The sequence below is a fragment of the Marmota marmota genome, unplaced genomic scaffold (genome assembly GCF_001458135.2).
Source record: "Marmota marmota marmota unplaced genomic scaffold, marMar, whole genome shotgun sequence".
NCBI classification, from domain to species: Eukaryota; Metazoa; Chordata; class Mammalia; order Rodentia; family Sciuridae; genus Marmota; species Marmota marmota.
Genome location: NW_025999977.1, coordinates 55,141,320 through 55,161,302, shown reverse-complemented (window position 1 = coordinate 55,161,302; position 19,983 = coordinate 55,141,320). Strand labels below are relative to the sequence as shown.

The 19,983-nt window shown below is 36.6% G+C and overlaps 1 protein-coding gene across 20 annotated transcripts in view; it reads right to left on the bottom strand.

The window, feature by feature from the left end:
* Nucleotides 1-19,983, bottom strand: part of Kidins220 (kinase D interacting substrate 220) — a 103,490-nt gene that overhangs the window by 40,558 nt on the left and 42,949 nt on the right. For all 20 annotated transcript variants that reach the window (XM_048804868.1, XM_048804869.1, XM_048804870.1 and 17 more), the window contains exons 16-22: nt 18,141-18,292; nt 17,666-17,955; nt 15,431-15,571; nt 14,162-14,405; nt 13,934-14,022; nt 12,285-12,429; nt 5,658-5,820 (exon numbers count right to left, since the gene is read on the bottom strand). In XM_048804868.1, coding sequence (XP_048660825.1) covers nt 5,658-5,820; nt 12,285-12,429; nt 13,934-14,022; nt 14,162-14,405; nt 15,431-15,571; nt 17,666-17,955; nt 18,141-18,292 — 1,224 coding nt within the window. The remainder of the gene's footprint in view (nt 1-5,657; nt 5,821-12,284; nt 12,430-13,933; nt 14,023-14,161; nt 14,406-15,430; nt 15,572-17,665; nt 17,956-18,140; nt 18,293-19,983) is intronic.

The following is a 19,983-nucleotide window of genomic DNA, read 5'->3' as shown; positions in this document are numbered from 1 at the left end:
TTTTTCAAAATGAAGTGAGTCTTCTCTTCCTCAACCCAAATGTCAGCATCAGATTTCTTCATTCTTTCATGAATACTCACTACTGTCTTCTCTATACCAAGTCACTGTAAAAATTTCAGCAAAAATGTATTTAAAAAGCTACAGTGCAAAAAGAGCAATGCAAATATTTGTAAGAGAGTACCTATGGCAAGCATCTTAGTACACAATGGACACATCTCAGAGATGTGGGGTATCTGGGCTTCCTGAGATAGTGGCAATTAAGATGAGACCAGAATAATGAGGTGGGATGGAAAGGAGTATGGGCCAGAGACAGGAGAGTGTGGAAAAGTGAAGAATAAGTGAAAAGAAAAAAGAACTGGTGAACCTTGCTAAGGTTGCTTGAAACTCCAGTAAAAACCTGAGTCATGCGTGGCAATTTTTGAGTACTTATTCCCTTTTATTCTTAGAACCCAGTGTGTTATGCAAATTCCATCATTTCCACTTTACACTGCCACACATTAAATTCAGTGTTACTCTAAAAGTAGTTCATCAATTGTTCTACTGCCTATAATATCTTCCTACACCTAGAAGTCCTCAATAATACTAAACATCAGCTTTCACTCTCAAGTAGGGGTTTAAGTACTAGGAGGGCAGATCATGAAACCGGCTATAAGGAAGAAGGCAACTTTAAAATATGATCCAAAAAGTAGGCCTTAAACCCACCATTTTATTAGAAAATAAAGAATAAAGTGACCCTGAGACACCAGAAACTATTTCGACAGGAGAGATACACAGGGAAATTGGTCCTATAAATTCTGACAGATGTACAAAATAACTACAGGATTTTCTTTCAGTGCACTGAGGTTACTACCCAGCTCTGACATAGTCATGGAGTGCCACCCATGCCATTTCCTCCCACTCATTTCATCTTTATTATGAGCTAAGTAGTTGGCAGACCATTTTCTGTATCTCTCACTTATCTTAATTTTCCCACCAAGATTTACTCCTATCCCTTCCCAGCAAGACATTCATAAAATATGCTTCTCTTAATCAACAGAGTTTCATAGGACAAGTCTGGACAACCAAATAGTAAACATTACAGCATCGGGGAAATGGACACCATTTTTTCTTTCTTATTTTAATGTGGGTTTTTTTAAATAACTTTATTTTATTTATTCATTTATTTTTACGTGGTGCTGAGGATCAAACCCAGGACCTTGCACGTGCAAGGCGAGCGCTCTACCGCTGAGCCACAACCCCAGTCCTGACACCATTTTTTCTTAACCCTGCAATGAAATTTCATTTCTCTCAGAGCAAAAACCAAAGTCCTTATAGTGATCTTCCAGAAGTGGCCCATGACCCCAGGGATACTTTACTACTGAGACTCACTGCAGTCTTTTTTTTATTTTTTATTTTTGGAACAGAGTCCTACTAAATTGCTTAGGGTTCTCACTAAGTTGCCCACACTGGCCTTGAACTTGTGATCCTCCTTCTTCAGCTCCCAAGTCGCTAGGATTATAGGCATGTGCCCCTGTGCCTGGCAAAACGATGTTCTTTGTACTACAAGACAGGTGAGACAAAATTTCACAAACTAACTAAGGTCTAATTTTTCATGCCATTCAAATTTAAAGTTTAAGTCCATATGAAAAGGAAACAAGCCTGTGCGAAATCCACTCCAAATGATGAAGAGTAAAAATGAAAAAAAAAACAAAAAAAGAAAGAAAGAGCAAAAAGAGGTATGAGATGACTGGAAACAATCAAATTAAGCTTTTGAAAGCTTTGTGTGAACACCAGACAGAAACATCCTAAGACATGACATTCATTCATAAGACATGATGGAATAATTTTAAAATATTAAATAGGTCTAAAGGCCAAAACTTAGACATCCACAGTATCCATTCAGCAAACAGCTATTTTAATGAAATGGAAAATGGCTACCATTCTCAAGCTGCCTCAAAACTTGTCCAATTGTTTTTTTTAAAAAATTAAAGGAGTAAAAAATGAAATATGTTATCTTTTACACAAAATGATTCTGACCATATCATCCTGAGTAAAAAAAAGACGGATTAAGCAGGGCCAAAATAAAAATTTAAAACATTATCTTCACAAAAACTATACTTAAATTGATCTTTTAAAAACCTTTATCATTGCTTAAAATGCAAGAAATAAACTTTTATCCTAAAATATTTTAACAGTCATCTAAAGTGCTGTAATAAAAAGTCGACAGAAAATCTATCTAGTTTTTATTTTACTCTCATTCTTCTTACTAAATGTATGTTAACAAAAAAAAAAAAACCTCTCAAATGATCTAGACAAAAGCTTTTAACTCAACACATAATTGCAAGAAAATTACAATAATTGTACCAATTAAAATAATCTTGAATGAACAGTATGTCATCTTAATGTTCCAATGGTTTATAGAGGGATCTACTTAATTAGCTGAAATTGCTTTCCAGTGTTAGTATCAAATGTCATTTGTTAAAAGTTGAACAATTTAGAAAATAATTTAACAAAGCAATTTTACCAAACACCAAGAACCAACATTTTCTTTCTCAGATGAATAAAGCAAGCAGATGTGTCATCAAATTGCTATAAAAATAAATGAGGCTTTTTATGGATTAAAAAAATAAATTTTACTACTAACGTTAAAAATACTATTTTCTGATTGTTTTTACCAAATCAGATTTCTTTAATAAAATAAATGAATATCAATTATATACTGCTGCTTTTTATGGCTGTAAATAAAACTTTTTATTATTCAAATGACAAGCATCAAAGAACTCAACCACAGCTAACTAGAAACAGTTATCTAAAATACTGTAACATCCTCCAATATATGGTCTTTCAATATGCTGATAAAACTATCTTCCTATAGTTTTTCATTCCAAATCATCTCATTATATTTAATTATCTTAAGTCAACTCCTCATGAATCCTCAAAGATTACTTTCTACACTTTTTCTTGGCCTGGCTACAAATATTCTTCATAAGTATTTGTTAGCATATAAGACAGACTTATTTCTCCAAAAAGAAAAAAGTCACCTTGAATCCAACTGACTCAAGGACTATGAGCTGCAAGGGCTGAGGTAAAAAACCAGTCTCTTACTGGTTTCATCACAAAACAAAGTTGACCTCACTTCATTATGCCTCCAACACACGATATTCTATATTGACTTGAACAACAACAAAAAAATCCCTTACAAAAAATTCACTCTGAGGTATTTTTGTTATATGATGAAAAATGCCCACACCCCCCAAAATAGTTATTTCACAAATATTCTATTTTTTATAAGCAGGGTACAATAATTACTATTACCTTCAAACTATATGTTAATTATTCTTTACTATAAAATACATTTCAATTAATTTAAAAACAAATTTTTGAAAATTTTCTACAAGGCTCAAAATGCTGGAAATTAGGATGAAAATTTTTAAAAGGTCAGGCAATTTTCTATTGGCAAAGAACAGTGGTTTTAGACTATGCAGTTTTAGACTAAGATTCAATCTGATACCAATTAAATTTAACTGCTAATTGCATAAGCCGTCTTATTTTAGCTTTCCTCCAGTTGCTTCAAATGTGTTTTCTTTTAATCAGAATTCAGGTTCCTCAAAACTCAAGCATTTAGTAACTTTTGGAGCCTACCATTAAGATAATGGCTTAATCCCCCCAAACCAAAGGTTGAATGTTCTCTCTCTGACATGTGAATGCTAACCCACATCAGGGGGAGGGAGAGAATAAAATTCAGTGGATTAGATAAAGGGGAATGAAGAGAAGGGAGGCGGGGATAGGAACAGAAAAGACAGTGGGATGAATCTGACTTAACTTGCCTTTGTACATATATGACTATACCACAGTGAATCTCAACATTGTGTACATCCACCAGACTGGGATCCTAATTAGAATAAGTTATATTCCATGCTTGTATAAATATATCAAAATAGATTATACTGTCATATATAACTAAAAAGAATAAAAATAAAAATGATAATGTTTTAGATTATGAAATATGTAAACTGAGGCACACACATATGAACACCCTGTCCAGTATTACTCTGGTGATTATTAGCAGAGTAAGGACTGGAGCGAAGGGACCTAGACTTCCGAGTCATTGCTCTGTTCACTAAATCAGGCTGCTGGGCTCTGTGATAGGTGCCATCACAGTGTGAATTCACTTTAATGTGACGCCCAGCATAACGCCATCATGGACCCATTCTAACCACCTCTCTGAACTTTATAAAGAGACAGAAATATATAAGGCACCAGGCAGAGCTTCTGGTGCTAGGGAAAAAAGGCTGGCGATGCTAAACAACCTGCCCTACTTAAATAGTCCTGTGAGAGAATTAGCTCCCTGTAAGTATTCAGATTTCTTAAAAACTAGAAATGCATTGCTAGATTAATGCATTAGTCTAAGAACTATGTCAATTCTCAAATTACTTCTGCTACGCCTTCCGAAGTCATCCTTCCAGTTTGGATAAAGCTTTTTTTCCCTAACTTCAAATTCAGTACAGTTCTAAGGAAGATTTATCCTTTTCTCTGACATATTCTTATTTATACACAAATGATAACACAAATTTCTCAAGGATAAATGAAAGTTCTCAAAGGACTGTTGTTCATGTTAAATAGGGCTTTATGAGATCATGAGAAAAATAAATCCCATGATATTGGTATTAATTATTATTAAGCAGTAATACTTTTTAAAAATTTTTAACTATTTAATAACTGTGCTTATCTAGCAAGCATTCATAATTTCACAGCTTCTGTGTTCTGATAGACCAATTTTTTCAAGAAATAAAGTTAGTAATTACCGCAAAACCAAAGGAAAAACAGACTCATGTGTCTCATAATACTATGATTTCCAAAAGATCAAAGACCAGAAACAATTTGGTGCCACCTTCACAAGCCTAAGGGAATCGTGTACCACTCTACCTGCTGCTACTGGAACACCTGCTAAATCTGGTACTCTGGGTTTAATCTACTGATCAAACTACATAAATTATATAGCAAAACTTAGAACAGCTCAAAATCTTTAGATAAATATAATAACAAACTTCTAAAATTCTAAAACCAGTTATTTACCTAGAAAACATTTAATAAGATGTGCATAACAATAGGGATTGGAAAATTAGGAAAACCATTTGCTGACAATACTTTAAGGGAATAAAAATTACTTGAAATCTTAAAAGTTTTAATATATGAGCTATATGCTAAATATTTTGTTAGATTTAATATTTCATTTACATTTTCAAAACAGTTGTGATTAACCTAATTATATCAAACTGTATAGTTCCTTTGTAATATCTTTTTTTTCTAAAGAGAGAGTTTTTATAGAATAGGAATAGGAATTAAAGTTTTTAAAGGTATTGAAGTGCTTTTGTAATAAAAAGCACTGACTTTATTTTTGAATTTGATTTTGAATTTGATAAGAAACTAGTAACTCTAAAAACTTTACATACCCGGAAAAGGAAAAATAAGTCCAAATAAAGATGTAAATTTTACATGAAAGAAAATATACCTGTGCTAATACCACTCCAAAATTATAATGGAATTAATAAGTAGTTGAATTCAGAAGTATTCATTTTATACATGATTTTGTATTCTGTTTGCTTTATGTATGGTTAATTTTATTCTAAAATTTCAACCTTAGATGAACTTAAATACAAAGAAGTCAAACAAATTACCTTTCATAGATGGTTTTTAATGTCATTTGATCTGGAACACCCTCGGTCTCTTCCAAATACAATATTAGCCATGAAGTCCGATATGGCCACTGCTCAGTAAGGTTGATCCAGCTAGCAAGCCTGTCCCAATTGAAACTAATCTGATTGGCTCTCAGTAATCGCCCTTTGAAGAACACAGAAACATTTAAATATTAATATATGTGTAATATTATGTCAAATAAAACACTTAGTTATTCACAAATAACTTAAAGTTTTAAAATTTGCCATATGGTTATATTACAAATTCATAACTAGCATTTATACACTAAAATTCAGATTTTAAAGATAAAGACTTAAGCATTATTTTATTTAATTCAAAATTATTTTTTGTTTAGTTTGATATTAGTGAAATACACTTCTTTGACCACATACATGCTGGCAAAAATCTTTCAAGCTGTGTATCACATAATCTCAATGCTTCCTACAAACATACAGTGGAGCATCAATTCACCCACGGCAATCCCATCCTTTAAAGTACCATCAGCTAAGATCCTACGGATCCAAAAATGCTAGCCCACTGTTTTACCATGGCTGAATGTGCAACCCCGTACACTTTCATTTTTATGTACTAAGGGCAGCCTATGTAAATGACCTAACAACTGAGCTATGTGTCCAAGATTTGCTGTCTACGTATCTAATAGAACAAGCCTGCCTGCTGCTGGAGTTTTCCGAGGACTCTTGTTCCACCACGGGTAGCTGCGATCCTTAGACTTTCACACCAGTGCTTCATCTCATTGCACTGTGAGCTTCACTGTCATTTGGTAAGGATCCTGAATAGCTGGTATTTTTGCTTTTTTCTTTTAAGATACTGTTAGTTTTATTTTCATTATCATCAATTTAGTTTGTCTGGACTAAGATAGCTATTTGCTTCAGTTCAAATATGAAGCATCCCTCTTCTTGCTGCTAATAGATATAGATATATAAACCCCAACCCAATTCTTCCCATATCTCCAGTCCCTCATTCCTTCAGCAAATTTGCTTCTACATGCAAACTACATTTTCATTCCTAAACTCTTTTTCCCTGGAAGGTGAGGTTTGGTCTGCCAGAACAGCAACAGGGTCATTACGTTCTATAGCTTATGAGCTATGGTCATAAGCATTTGAGAGCTATGAAAACTTAAGAATTTCATAATCGGTGATAAACTAATGCTGGGGATAAAATGCTTAACAAAATAGATTTGCTCCCAAACTACATGAAGCCTATTCTCAGTGGAACAGACAATAAATCAAACAAAAAAAAAGTATGAAATGAATTAATCAAAAATCATAACAAAAGATGTGGAGATCTACTCTCAATAGAAAAGTACTCATAGAACTAAATGTTTACAAAAAAAAAACAGGCAATGAAAAGCAGAAAGTTAAAATATACCTGCAACACTGTTAATATACTTAGACTAAAACTTCTGAACTGAAAAATCTTTGAAAAACATTAGAAGTTAATTGCACTGGTAAGTTACAGAAATGTAGGATGAAACTTCATCCCCTAATGGCTGGATTTGATCCTCAAAATAACCAGTTGCTTCATTTGAGTTTTAAAATTCACTCATTGAGCATGTTAGTGACTGATGACAGAGACATCATTACGTCTACATTCTAAAAGAACTCAAGACTAGATTGAGTAAGAGAAGGAGAGAAAATCAGTTATAAAACCATGGGACGCACACACACTGGAAGACCCAATCAGCACAATCCAGAAGCAGCAGCCGGGGGAAGGCCGCCCCAGGGGAACCTCCCGAAGGAAGCTCTGAGAGAGGAGCAGTGAGCCCACTGAGGAAGGGTGGAGGAGAAGCCCAGGGACCAGCCTGGGCTGAGCTGTGAAGGAACTAACTGATCACACACACAACTGGAAAAGTGTAAGTGGAAAAAACAAGCCTTCTTCCTTAAGAATATACCTACCCTGAATTAGTTAAGAAATAAGATTACAGCAAGAGAAAATTCTGTTCAGTGAAGGTTTTTAAGATTATTTTTAATTTAATTCTCCAACTTTATCCATAAAATAAAGCACATTGCACAAAATAAAACATGCTTTTTAAACAGGAAAACACTCAAGTAAATACTTACCAAAACTTATCTACTGAAACCCCAAATTCTTTTCTGATATGAGCCTGTCTGTCACAGGTCTTTTCTAAGAGTGACAACCATTTACACAGTGCTGACAGACAGCATGTGTTTTTACATAAATGGGAATGGCATCTTCAAGAGGCTAAGGAACAAATCCCAAGCTCAAACCCAAGACCTGTACCTTGTCCTGCCCTTCCCAATAAAATATATTTCCTTATACACTTCCAATTAATTTTCCCCAATTACATGTAAAATTCATCATGGAAACAATAAAAAATTCCATTAAAATACAAAGATTTCAGTCTGTAAGTTCAAGAGTTACTATAATAATTTTAATTTTAAGCAATTAAACAAATGGCATTCGATGCTTTTATGAAATGGAAATTTTACCAAGAAATCTTTAATTTTCAGGCAGGGTTAGAGCTGATGAAACATAGAATAAAAATATTTCTGGTGTGATAGTATAAAAAGTTTCCCATTAAAGACTAATATTAGATGGGGCTGGGGTTGTGGCTCAGCGGTGGAGTGCTCACCTAGCATGTGCGAGGCCCTGGGTTCGATCCTCAGCACCATATAAAAAATAAATAAGTAAATAAAGGTATTGTGTCAGCCACAACTAAAAAATATTTTTTAAAAAAGACTAATATTAGAGAAGTTCTTAGATTTAAGATGTGCTTTTGTTTCTACTCTGAAATATATAAACATCAGTATTTTTAAAATGCAAATCTCTGTATCAATTGTTAAATGATATTGATAATTTCAGCCTCTTTAGAGTGTCCCCAAATGTCTAACATATAAACATAATCCGAAGTTCTTCCTACAGATTTTAGGCCACTGGTTGTCTCTCTCACACCACTTCTACCCCTTTCCTCTTTTACTCTCCAAACTCCAACCACTGTGACCTCCAGCTATTCCTGGAGCCCTACCTCAGGGCCTTTATACTTGTTCCTCCTTCTGCTTAGGAAGCTTTTCTTAAGAAATATGTAAAAACTTAGTTCTCACTTCATTCAGGTCTCTTTCATTCATTCACAACAGTGTGTCCCAGATATTGTGGGTATTAAGGAAACAGCAATAAACAAGAGAAGCAAAAATCCTTGCCATGTGTTTTACATTCTTCTGAGGAGAGATGGGCCAAAAAAAGGTAAACGATAGAATGTACTGAAAGACAGAGTGAAATCAAGCAGGAAAGGGACAAAGCAAGGCAGGTCGATGAGGGGAGGTCATTCTGTGTAAGACAGTGCAGGAAGAGCTCACTGAAAAGCAGACAATTAAACCAAAATTTTAAAAGAAGGAAGAAAACCCAGTATGCATAGATCTAAAGAATAATCAATACAATTTTCATTTCTTCAAAACAAAAGTGGGAAGCCCTTAAGTGGGAACATTCCTGGCATTTTCCAGAACAACAAAGGAAGCCAGCAAGAGATAAAGGGAGGGAGAGGAGGAGAAGAGGTTGGAGGGGAGAGAGAAAGACAGATCCTAAAGGGCCTTCTAAGAAACTGTAAGGACTCGGAAGTTCACTTTTAGGAAAATGGGGACACATAACAGAGTTTTAAGCAGAGAAATAACATGACAGTTTCAATTTATAAGAATTACTGTGACTGCCACATCTCTAGACAGTAGAAAGAAAAAGATAAGAGCAGGGACCAGTTAGAAGACTGGTGCAACCATTAAATCAACAGCGGTGAGACACAACAGTACATCAGGTAAGGGCAGACTGCGACAATGAAACGCGGTCAGACTCTGAATCAGACCAACAGTAAAAAACTAACCAACAGAGGACTGGGACGTAGCTCAGAGGGGGAGTGCTTACCTAGGCCCTGGTTCAAGCCCCAGTACCCCAGGGGGAAATTTTTTAATAAACTGGAGGTAGACAATAAGGTTTTATTTTTCCCTCAAGGGTGTAGGGAAAAAGTTGGATTAATACAAATAAATAAATAAACAGATGCTGAAAAAGCATTTGATAAAATACATCACTTCTTCATGTTCAAAACACTAGAAAAACAAGGAATAGTACGATCATTAAAAAAAAAAGTTGGATTAACAAATGGGAAAGACTGGATTAATTTGGGGGCAAAGAATGAAAAGCTCAATTTTGGACATATGAAGTGTCAGACATCAAATGGGCAACTGGAGAGCTACAGGGTGAAAGATACAGATTTAAGAGTCTAAGGCATACAGTCTAAGGTATTCAAGATGAGACAGGATCACTAAAGGAGCTGTTCTAGGCAGAAGAGAAAGCTCCGAGAGCTAACTAAGGCCAAGGGTGTCCAATGTAAAGGTAAGGAGAGAGGGAGATAACTACAGTGTGCAAGAGGGAAATATGGTACATGCAGCTCTCTGGAAGCCAGAAGGCGGCAAATAACGAGGACTGAGACCTGGCCCCTGGACTTGTCATATGGAAGCCACCTTGAAAATGCAATTGTGCTCAAGTTCTAAAAGCAAAGAGTATTGGAGCATGCTTAGAGGATGAATAGTATGAGACCAAGGACAGTCAACTCTTTCAAAGAATTCTGCTGAGAAATGGGACAAGAACTAGAGGCAAGGGAAGGGAGGGAGAACTCTTCTTGGAAAGGGAGAACAATCTGTGGATTCCACGTGTGTCGGGGTGCGATCGCCATTTCACCACCATGTGTTCATGGCACTATCCTTATGAGACATGACATGAAGCCTCCAGTCTTTCCACTCAGGGCAGGGACTCTGTCATGCTCACTGCATTATCCCTGCAACATCTAGACCAATACTGGCCTAAGGCAGATCACTACATATTTGTTAAATGAGTACAAAAATGCTTTTGGTAACATAATGAACAGTCCCATTGTTAAACATGGCCTAGTGAGGTTGAGGCCTCATTTAAAAAGATTTAATGATCAAAAATATTATAATATATCAGATACAACCTCACTTGTCTTTTTATTTCTGCTGTGCTGGGGATTGAACGCAGGGCTGTGGGTATGCTAGCAAGTGCTCTACTGCTTAGCTACACTTCCAACCCTCAAAGCTTCACTTGTAACACAGTTCACATTATGAACCTCAACCTTAGTATAAAATATAATGCAGTTTAACTATCAGAGTCAATACTACCAGTTAATACCATGCAAAGTAAGAGATACACTTTACAAACTGAATTACAAATATTTATATGACTGACCAAATACTGATTAGTAATTAAGTCTTAACAAAATGGAGAGCAGAATTCTATGCAAAGAATTTAGTCATAGGGCAATAATCCTCAATTTTGTTGTCAATACCTTTTATTCAAATATTATATGAAAATGAAAATAGCATAACAGTATATAAAATCTAAATTTCAACATTTTAAATTATAAGTATAATCAATTACATAAATCAGCATAAAATTATCTTTATACACAGGGAAAAATTAAACCAGAGACAAAATAAACAATTTTTAAAACCATCTAAGGGGGCTGGGGATGTGGCTCAAGTGGTAGCGCGCTCGCCTGGCATGCGTGCGGCCCGGGTTCGATCCTCAGCACCACATACAAAACAAAGATGTTGTGTCCACCGAAAAATAAATAAATAAATATTTAAAAAAAAAAAACAAAAAAAAAAAAACCATCTAAGATTTCATCTCACCCCAGTCAGAATGGCAATTATCAAGAATACAAACAACAATAAATGTTGGTGAACATGTGGGGGAAAAGGTATATTCATACATTGCTGGTGTGAATGCAAATTGGTGCAATCATTATGGAAAGCAGTATGGAGATTCCTCAGAAAGCTTGGAATGAACCACCATTTGACCCAGCTATCCTATGCTTCATTTCTACCCAAAGGACTTAAAATCAGCATACTTCAGTGATGTAGCCACATCAATGTTTACAGCAGCTCAACTCACAATGGCTAAACTATGGAACCAACCTAAATGCCCTTCAACAAATGAATGGATAATGAAAATGTGGTGTATATATGTGATGGAATATTACTCAGCCTTAAAAAAGAATGAATCTTGTCATTTGCCTGTAAATGGATGGAGCTAGAGAATATCATGCTAAGCAAAATAAGCCAATCTCAAAAAACCAAAGGCCAGTGTTTTCTCCGATAGGTGGATGCTAATTCACAATGAGTAGGGTGGGGGGCAGAACAGAATTACTTTAGGTACAGGGGAGTGAAGGTAGGAGAGGAGATATGGGGGTAGGAAGAATAGTAGAATGATCAGTCATTATTACCCTATGTACACATATAAGACCGGTGGGATTCCACATCATGTACAAACAGAAGAATGAGAAGTTATACTCCATCTACATATGATATATCAAAGTGCATTCTACTGTCATGTATAACTAAAATTAGAACAAATTTTTTTACAAAAGAAAAATAATAACAGTGTAAACCTAATGGCCGATTTTCATCTCAACTAACACTGACTTATCAGATCCATTTGATACAAAGCTGTTATTCAGCAATGTAAAAATATAAATCTAACACATGCCTTTGCTTCTCAAATGAAACCACTTTGTTTATTTTAAAGCTTACTATCTGTCAGAGACAGTAAGAAACAAAATTCACCTGTCACAGATACGATATTAAGTAATCTTCTCATGGTCTGGGGACTGATATCACTGAACCAGTCTTCAGTAACCAGCAATTTTGTGAGATCAAAGGACATCTGCCGAGTGATGGTCCTCTGCATCTGCCTTCTTCGGTAAGTGTCCTGAAACAGAATATCATCAGTGAGACTGTGCCCACACTTCCAGTCTGAGAATACAGGGCTTTTTAAGAAGTTAATATATGTTTACAGCAACAGCAAAATGCACTACTTTAGTCAAAGAGGAGGATGATATGCTAATTAAGCATTATTATTACCACCCCCTGAGGAGAAACGTCACGGATAGGAGTCGCATTACTGACAACTGCATCCTATGCTACGGTTTAGCTTCACATGTACTGTGGTTTACAGTTGTACAGTCAGAGAAAGCTCAATGCCTTTAAGATAATTAGCAAACAGAATCCAGTAAAGAGAATTATATTCAAACTCTGTGGAGGCTCAGTATTACAGGAAGCCTAGAAAAATAAAGGAATTATGCCCGTTTCCAAGGACTCCCAGACACTGGCACTTTAACTCTCCTCACAGAGCTCCATAAGAATGAAAGGCACTGGGGGGGGGTGGGGGGGTGGGGGTGGACTAAGGAATTCCATCTCACACAGCATGGTCCCTCACCTAAGTCCTGGTGTAAGAGAACAGTGGATGCAACCACCAGGTGACCAAGATTCCAACTCCCAGGGGAGACATTCAAAAGATTATCGCAGACCCCTCTGAATTTAGTGCTATCAAATGTCATTTGTCATATTAACTCCCATCCACAACCAGGAAGGGTAGAGACATAAAATCAAATGGTCAAAATATTACTGGACACATTAAAAAAAAAATTCAATTATCTAAATTTAATAGTAGCAAACCAGAAAAAAGACAAGGTGCTAGATCAAGTTAGCTAGCTGGCCCTAAGTGGCACAATTCCTGCAGGTAGACATCTTCCTGCCTTATCATATGTAGACAGACATGGAACACACTCCTGTTCCACATAAACAAGATGGAGGCAGACAGGGACAACCAAAGTGTCAGAAGAGAAACACAAGGTAGAAGGAAAGGGCACAGAATCGCTATGGGTACCACAAAGGAGCAAGTACTTCCTGCAAATCTCAGGAAAGAGGAAGGAAGGTTAGAAGACAAAGCCAGGAGCTTTGTCTCACTACAAACCTTTCTCCCCTACAGTTACAGTGGCAATAGGAACATCTCAACCAGGGGAAGTCATTAGGTGTACTTTAAAATCTCACTCTGAGCTTTCTATTCAACTGGCTTAGGATCTGGGTCAGCACTTGGGCTGAGACTGTGCTGGGAGAGAAGAAGGGCTCCTCCCATTTAGGGCTGCCAGGGATGCAGATGCAGACACTCCCCAAGACACTGCAAGGGAAAGAAAACCAGCAATCACATCTAGTGTTTGGCTGAAGAGTTTTAGGTAATACCACAGACGGTTGAGGTGGCATCTTTAATCTCATCTGAATAACAGCAATACACACAGCGCTGATAACAAACTGGACTGGGGGTGCACTCAGTGTTGAAGTGCTTGCCTGGCATGTGCAAAGACCTGCTTCCATCCTGAGTGCTGTGAGACTATTTAATTAATTAAGTAAATCTAGTAAAGCAAATGGCATCTTACCCGTCTATTGAGAGCTGTCCTGCTACCAAGTTTTGTCATCTCCCCAAGGCTGTTTTGTGAAACTCTCCTGTCAGCATCTTCCTGAATCCCTGAAAGAATGTACCAAGAGAGTACCATTTGCTCTCTATGTATTACAAAGGTATAAAATACTAATAATATTTTTCAAGGTAAAAAAAAAAAAAACGAACTACAAAACTCTTTTAAACACTTTAGGAGCTTGATCTTTACCTGTAGTATCTGAGCATGAAATGTCACCATTTGCTGTTGAAGTTACAAGAAATTTCCTTGCATTGCTGAGTCCACGACTATTAAGGAAAACAGGTAAGTGAACTATGTTGCGCATATAGTCGTGCCCGTTTATATTTGAGTCGCGAAGCACACTACTGAGGTTCTGGTTGATAGCCTTTATGATAATATGTGGGTCACTTGCAAAAATGGCAATAAAAGGGCCTTTTGAAAACAGAACTCGGACCTGAAGCAAAAGAAACGTACAATGTGTCAGAGAGTTTAAGTTACCCCAAGTAATAAAATAGCTTCTCGATATCAGTGCTTTCCTCTGATAACTATAAAACAGAATTCATTTTTTTGTCACAATGTATTCAACATGAAAACAAATTTTACTGATGGCTTGATCTGGGTTTGTCACATCTAACAGCAACAAAACCTGAAAAGAAAGCAACACAGTTCCACTGCAGTCTACACAGGAGGTAAGATCAACACAGGTGAGAAATAACCGTGAACATGTGAGGTGCAGGCACACCAGCCCTTGCTCATACACTGCTGCTCTTTATAAGACACCTTCCAGGGCTGGGGCTGGGGCTCAGTGGCAGAGCATTCGCCTAGCATGCGTGAGGCACTGGGTTCAATCCTCAGCACCACATAAAAATTAAAAAAATAAATAAATAAAGATACTGTATCCACCTATACCTAAGAAATAAAAATATTTTAAAAAGATACCTTACAGAAAGTCAGCAAAGTGCCTCTCTTTAACAACAACAACAAAAAAAACCCTGCACATTCTGTAGATTCCTTACATTATATCAGAATCTATTCATAACTATTTGCAAAGCAAAGGTTGGTTCACACTCTAGACTTAAGAGATACATTTGTGGTTTTCCTCAAACTGCCTTTATGTAAAAATTATGTAAATGACTTCACAATGAAACATTTACTCTTGCTATGTCTCTGCATAAAGAATGGTTGTTTCCAGGGGCTGAGGCTGTGGCTCAGCGGAAGAGCGTTCACCTAGCATGTGCAAGGCCCTGGGTTCAATCCTCAGCACCACATAAAAATACAAACAAATAAAAATAAAGGTATTGTGTCCAACTACAACTAAAAAAAATATTTTTTAAAAAAGGAATGGTTGTTTTCAGAGGAAAAATCAGGAGAGAAAAACGGTACTACTCCCATAACAAGCACATTTTCATGAAGTCATGTTATCCCCCCACTGCCAGGCTATAGACGACAATGACAAGCTTCAAGGCACTTGAAACATACTGTGTCCAGCATCTGAAGCACTTTGTCCTGCTCACAGGCATCGAGTCCATCAATGATAACCACCAGCCTTGTCTGATTCTGGGTGAAGCTGTCGATGGTCTTAGCCATCTTGGCCATCAATTCCACTTCACACTTCAGAACCTGCACAAAGCAAAATTGACAGAAAGCACTGAAGATATGAGAAGGTAAAGTACATTCCTTGAAAAGCATGACAGAATGTCATCCAGTAGGAGGAAAGAGAGGCACAGTCCTTGCTGCCACCTGTAGTCCCACTAGAAACTGTACCCAATACTTCACAGTGCACCCAGCGAATACACATAACTTAGAGCACTTCACCTTCAAAATGACCCTAGGATGTTGATGCTGCTGTAGCCACTTAAAAAGGACAACCGTGGGGAGCTGTGGCTGTGGCCCAGTAGTATTGCAGAGCACTGTCTCCGTCTCCAGTACCACAGAAACAAGCTAGTGAACAAATGGAAAAGGACCCCCTAGGTGAGCAACTGGCTTGCCAAAGCCACAGCTCTGATGCCAAAGACTTGGATTTGAATGCAAATCCAAATATCTACTGATTGATTACCAATTTCCACACTATCACTGGCATCTGAATGACATGGTTGACTCTGGCCAAAGGAAGTAGCTGTAGAATTCTAGAAAGTCCCTTTCAGCAGGAAAAGTATGGTCCTATTTTATGTTTCCGTGGTTCAATTTGCTATTTTTTAAAACAAATCTGATTACTGGGCTCTAGTAGTAACTACACCTATGGAATAATCTACTAACTCCTTTGAATAGCCTATAAAAGTCTACTTTATAAAAACATGCCATTGTGATAATCTTTTTCGCTCTAAATATATATTTCCACAGGAAAATATAATAAAACTACAAATGTAGTAATGTCTGGTTTATGGTTCAGCATAAAAGCACTTTGGAAGTCATTACTCCTAGTGTGTGTGTGTGTGTGTAGTTGTGCATATGTGTGTAGATGGATATTGTATGCGTGTATAGTTGTGCACATATTTCTATGTACGCATGTGTAGTTATGTGTATGCATGTGAAAGACAGCAATGATACAGAAGATGGAAGGGACTTCAAAGACTTCAAAGCAAGGAATGTTTTGGGTAGGTTTTGGTTATGTCTTATCCTGAAGACCACAACAGACACTTTATTAAATATTTACAGATGGCAAAATAAGCACATGAAAAGAAGCTACACAACATATGTCATCAGGGAAATGCAAATTCAAATAATGATATGCCACTACACACCTACCAGAAGGGTCAAAATCCACAAGACTGGTTACACCAGATGATGACAAGGATGTGGAACAATGGGAAGTTCATTCATTGCTAATGGGAATGCAAAATGGCATAACCACTTTGGAAGACAATTTGGTGGTTTTTAACAAAATTAAATGCACTCTTGCCATCCAGTGATCATGTTCCTTGGTATTTACCCAAAGAAGCTGAGACATTTCTACCCAAAAATGTGCACACAGATATTTATAGCAGCTTTACTCTTAACTGCTAAAATCTGAAGCAAAAAAGATGTCTTTCAATAGGTGAATGAATAAATCAACTGTGGTACATCTGGGCAATGGAATATTATTCAGTGCTAAAAGACGACATGCTTCCAAGCCACAAAAAGATATGGAGGGCACATAAATACATATTACTAAGTGACAAAAGCCAATCTGAAGAGGCTCTGCACTGTATGATACCATTGATATGACATTCTGGAAAAGGCACAACCAAGAGACAGTATAAAGATCAGTGGTTGCCAGTGTTAGGTGGACAGAGAGATACAGGTGGATTGCAAAGGCTTTTATTGACAGTGGAAATACTCTGTATGATACTATACATCATTGTATATTTGTCCAAATCCATAGAATGTACAACACCAAGAGCAAACCCTAATGTAAACTACAAACAGGGTGATTATGATGGGTCTATGTAGATTCATCAGTTTTAACAAATGTATCACCGGATGGGGATGACAGTGATAGAAGAGATGGTGCATATGCAGGGGGTGAGGGGCAAATGGGGCAAATGGAGTATCTGTATTTTCTTCTTCATTTACCTGTAAACCTTAAAACTGCTTTAAGAAAATAGTTTTGAATAAATAAACACACTAAATGCAACACCTTAACATTTGAAGATCATATTCCCTAAAGCCCAAATGATCATGGTAGGAGTAGCATATTCATGTTACAATTTTTTCTAATATTAAATGAGTGCTTACTTTCATGAATCCTTCACTTTTCAATTTGTGCATTTTGGAGGCAGCATTATGAAGGCGTTTTCTTTGAGAATTCAGCAGAGAGTCCAATACTTGCCACCATGTACGGCAGTTAAGCACAAAAGCCAGCCCCACTATAGATGCAATTGATATGAGGACAGCATTCACTGTCATGTGTTTTGGGTCAACTCTGAATATGGCCAGCAGAGTGATCCCAGCAATAATGCAGCCAAAGATAAAAAGGAAGATGACAAAAGATGGGAGACAACATGTTTTTTTCCATTTCTTTTTACCTGTAATACAACAAATGATTTTAACAATTATTAACATATCAAGTATCTAGAAAAACCCTAATCATTACAGTCACAGCACGGATGATTCTGATGTTCAATTCATGTTTTCATGAAAATAAACTGAACATTCATCCATCTTAATGCTCTAGACAGACATGAACACAGAAAAAGGAATGGAATCCTACCCTGAGCATCTTCAGTCTTGAATACTCGAAAAAGCCTGGTTGCCAAAAAGCCAAACTCTCTTTCACAAGCATCTGAGAGGGTTGCAATCATCTCAGCCAAAGAAGTTTCTCCACCTACACTGGATAGCCTATTGTAATCTGTAAACAAAAACCTGGGGAAAAGATCAAACAAAACATGACTCAGCTGTCTAAAGCAACAATGAACTTTTTAAAAAATATATTTATTTTTTTAGGTGTAGATGGACACAACACAATGCCTTTATTTTTATGTGGTGAAGAAGATCAAGCCTGGGACCCGCCCGCCCTAGGCGAGCGCTCTACCGCTGAGCCACAATCCCAGCCCCCAACAATGAACTTTAACACACGTCAAGCTCTACATCCTTTACTTTTTTTTTTTTCAATGTTCCTTTCAAAATATTGCTTTTAAAATTCTGAAGAGGGAATAACCTGTAAGTAGGTATCTTCTGCTTTCAACATTTTACATACTTCTCTATGGAGGGGCGGAATAAATGCTAAATGTAGGAGAGTTACATAAAGTAACTCAAGGGCAGAGGGGAAACAGCAATGACGGAGCTTGGACAAAGAATATCAGACACCTGAGTAGAGCTCACTGTTCTCCATGTGAGAATACAGCCAAAAGAGCTGCACAAAGCAAGCTTTCTAATACCAACTGAAGAGACTGGAACAAAAAAAAATATTCCTTAGAGTCATTAAGTATTTTGAACCCATTTGAAAACTCAAGGTTTTCAAGCATCTCATTTTATTTATAGCTTTGACATCTAACAAGGATTTAGAAATAGTTATAAAACATTGTTTTCATAATTGCTCTTCAAAATAACTGAATTATTTGCATCTTGAGTTTCTGAATAATTATTTCTATATTAGTTCCTTGCTCTCCTTCCATCTCTAAATTAAACTCTCATCTCAATCCAGTAAATAAGCATTGCTTTCAAAATATAATTTAGGATCACATTATACTATACTGTATGGTCTTGACTGATACTATTTTAATTGTTCAAAGTTTAAAAAATATTCTCATTAAAGTGTTTTTCTTGTTTTCTATAAAAATAATTACCCATGTATTTTATTCTATTGTTGGGTCTTCCTTTGATCTTTTTCTTTTTAAACTTCTCATTTCTATTTTTTTTTTTTTTTAGAGAGAGAGAGAGAGAAAGAGAGAGAGAGAATTTTATTTTATTTTATTTTATTTTTTTAGTTTTCGGCGGACATAACATCTTTGTTTTTGTATGTGGTGCTGAGGATTGAACCCGGGCAGCACGCATGCCAGGCAAGCACGCTACGGATTGAGCCACATCACCAGCCCCTTAAACTTCTCATTTCTAAACTTTTTTCTTAATACTTGATCCAACCTGCTAGCTACAGTAGTCCTTCAGTACTTGTGGGGACTGTTCCAGAACTAGCTCAGATCCCTTATATAAAATGGCATAGCACTATTTTCATAAAACCTATACACATCCTTCCACATACTTTATTTTTTTTTAAAGAGAGAGACAGAGACAGAGAGAGAAAGACAGAGAGAGAGAGAGAGAGAGAGAGAGAGAGAGAGAGAGTGAGTTTTAATATTTATTTTTTAGTTATCGGCGGACATTACATCTTTGTTTGTATGTGGTGCTGAGGATCGAACCCGGGCCGCATGCACGCCAGGCGAGCATGCTACTGCTTGAGCCACATCCCCAGCCCCCCTTCCACATACTTTAAATCATCTCTAAATTATGTGAAATACTCAATATAATGCAAATGATTATTATACCGTTTAGGGAATAATGACAAGAAAAAAGTCTGTACATTTTCAGTATAGGTGTATTTTTAAACCATGGTTGAT